The sequence below is a fragment of the Crocuta crocuta genome, unplaced genomic scaffold (genome assembly GCF_008692635.1).
Source record: "Crocuta crocuta isolate KB4526 unplaced genomic scaffold, BGI_CrCroc_1.0 scaffold129, whole genome shotgun sequence".
Classification (NCBI taxonomy): Eukaryota; Metazoa; Chordata; class Mammalia; order Carnivora; family Hyaenidae; genus Crocuta; species Crocuta crocuta.
The window spans coordinates 6,678,185-6,681,237 of NW_027551571.1; the positions used below are offsets into that span (position 1 = coordinate 6,678,185).

General features: G+C 61.5%; 1 protein-coding gene across 1 annotated transcript; it reads left to right on the top strand.

Annotated features, from left to right (window-relative positions):
* The first annotated feature begins 1,015 nt into the window (after positions 1–1,015).
* On the top strand, positions 1,016–3,016 carry KCNF1 (potassium voltage-gated channel modifier subfamily F member 1). The gene is made up of 2 exons (XM_077751006.1): positions 1,016–1,292; positions 1,389–3,016. The coding sequence occupies exons 1-2, from the start codon at positions 1,016–1,018 to the stop codon at positions 2,705–2,707; spliced, it is 1,596 nt and encodes a 531-aa protein (XP_077607132.1). The 3' UTR covers positions 2,708–3,016.
* Positions 3,017–3,053: the final 37 nt, after the last annotated feature.

Here is a 3,053-nt window from a genome sequence, read left to right on the forward strand (position 1 = left end):
CACCTCGTAGTAATGACTAGGTACTGGATCAGACGGTAATTCTATTTTTAATTTTTTGAGGAACCCCCATACTGTTTTCCACAGTGGCGGCACCCGTTTGCCTTCCCACCAACGCTGCTTAAGGCTTCCTTTCTCTCCACATCCTCGCCAACACTTGTTGTTTTTTGTGTTTTTGATTTTAGCCGTTCTGAGAGGTGCGAGGTGGCATCTCATGATTGGCATTTCCTTGATGATGAGTCTACAGAAGATATTTCTAGCAGACCTTATTTTTCAGAGCAGATTGGGGTCCCAGCAACACTGAGCACAAAGTGCAGAAATTTCCTGCATACCCCGGACTCCGCACGCGCTCAGCCTCCCTCACTGTCCGTATGCCCGCTCCGGGTGGCGTGTCTGTGACCATCGATGAGCCTGCAGTGACACATCATCATCACTGGTGTTCACTCCCGCTGTCATACCTTCTGCGGGTTTGACAAACACCTAATGACACGGGTCCACCATTATATCATACAGAGTAACTTTACTGCCCTAAAAATTCTCTGCGCTCCCCTCCTCACCTCTCCCTCTAGAATATTTTTTTAACAGTCTCTGGGCCACAGATGATGCACAGTACTTTTCAGGGTAGATCGCCCCGTGAGCTATTGTCATGGTCCAGGCACGTGAGCGGCTGAAAGACAGCTGCGGCCACAAGCCCGGAAGCGCGCGGAGCGGAGGGTGTGGGAAGGGCAGGCGCGCCTTGCAGCGGAGCGGGGAATGGGGAGAGGCAGGGCGGGGGANNGGCGGGGGACGCAGGGGCGGGGGCAGCTGGGGCTGGCGGGCGGGGGGCTGCAGAGCCACAGGAAGAGGTGGGCAGCAAGAGCTTCGCGGCAGAATTTCAATCAGCTAACCCTGGGTAGATCAATCGGCCAGGACTGCAGGAAGCTTCTGGATTAAGAAGTGGCCAAAGGGGCTTTATAAACCTCCGTTTCCACTGTGTGGCCTTGGACAAGTCCCTTCTCCCCTACGGGGGCTGGACTGGATGTCCTCACTGTACACCGTGGACGTGGAGGTGGAAAGGTGGTGCCCACGGCCCACGGGGCGGCCTCCGGGTGGGGCGTGGCGAACCTTCGGGGACCAGGCAGGCAGGGCGGACGCAGGCGGCAGCAAGCCTCGGAAGGGGCTCTCTGGGGCTTGTATTCCGGCCAAGCAACAAGCGGCAGTGGGCCTTCACCACCCACCGCCCCTGCGCAGCGGGGACGGGAACTTTCCGGCTGAGCCGCCAGGAGGGGCTCCGGGACGCTCGGTNGCTGCCGCGCGTGCCTTGCAGAATTTCACCAGAAGAGGGTACAGTTGGAAAAGCTCCTGACGTCAGGCTGGAATCCCTATTGTGTTTCGCACCGGCTCGGGCAAAGCGAGCCCAAGTTCGCTCTCCGCTCGCCTCGGCNGCGACGACTACGACCCCGGCAAGCGCGAGTTCTACTTCGACAGGGACCCGGACGCCTTCAAGTGTGTCATCGAGGTGTACTATTTTGGGGAGGTCCACATGAAGAAGGGCATCTGCCCCATCTGCTTCAAGAACGAGATGGACTTCTGGAAGGTGGACCTCAAGTTCCTGGACGACTGTTGCAAGAGCCACCTGAGCGAGAAGCGCGAGGAGCTGGAGGAGATCGCGCGCCGCGTGCAGCTCATCCTGGACGACCTGGGCGTGGACTCGGCCGAGGGCCGCTGGCGGCGCTGCCAGAAGTGCGTCTGGAAGTTCCTGGAGAAGCCCGAGTCGTCGTGCCCAGCGCGGGTGGTGGCCGTGCTGTCCTTCCTGCTCATCCTCGTCTCGTCGGTGGTCATGTGCATGGGCACCATCCCCGAGCTGCAGGTGCTGGACGCCGAAGGCAACCGCGTCGAGCACCCGACGCTGGAGAACGTGGAGACGGCGTGCATCGGCTGGTTCACGCTGGAGTACCTGCTGCGCCTCTTCTCGTCGCCCAACAAGCTGCACTTCGCCCTGTCCTTCATGAACATCGTGGACGTGCTCGCCATCCTGCCCTTCTACGTGAGCCTCACGCTCACGCACCTGGGCGCCCGCATGATGGAGCTGACCAAGGTGCAGCAGGCGGTGCAGGCGCTGCGGATCATGCGCATCGCGCGCATCTTCAAGCTGGCGCGCCACTCCTCGGGCCTGCAGACCCTCACCTACGCCCTCAAGCGCAGCTTCAAGGAGCTGGGGCTGCTGCTCATGTACCTGGCCGTGGGCATCTTTGTCTTCTCGGCCCTGGGCTACACCATGGAGCAGAGCCACCCCGAGACCCTGTTTAAGAGCATCCCCCAGTCCTTCTGGTGGGCCATCATCACCATGACCACCGTGGGCTATGGGGACATCTACCCCAAGACCACTCTGGGCAAGCTCAACGCGGCCATCAGCTTCTTGTGTGGGGTCATCGCCATCGCCCTGCCCATCCACCCCATCATCAACAACTTCGTCAGATACTACAACAAGCAGCGCGTCCTGGAGACGGCGGCCAAGCACGAGCTCGAGCTGATGGAGCTCAACTCGGGCAGCGCGGGCGACGGCAAAGCGGGGTGCTCCCGCAGCGACCTGGACAGCCTCCTGCCCGAGCTGGCCGCGGAGGAGGGGCCGAGCTGGGGCAGCCGGCTGAAGATCTCCCACAGCGACACCTTCATCCGCCTCCTGACCGAGCAGAAGCACCACAGGACCCGGCTCCAGAGCTGCAAGTGATGATCTGCCGGGCGCAGACGGGCTCGGGCCAGCGGAAGGATGGCCGGCCGAGCCGGGCCTGTCGGTGTCGGTGACTCCCTGGGAGGGGCTCTCTCTGTCCCCTCAACCGTCTCCGGAACAGAACTCTGAAGGCCCTCTTGGGCGCCTCTGGTGAGGCTGGGTAAGATCCCTTTCTGCTGCCGGCTGTCAGGAGCCGGGGAGGGGGGGGGGAGTGAGGGGCACCTAGGCGACTAGGGCAGTGTGGGGGTGGTGGAGGCCACGGTCTGGCTGGTGGCAGGAGCCCTCGCCCGGTTCTGTATCTCCTTCAATAAAGCCTCCTGCTCTGTGCACCCACCTGTGTTAGAAG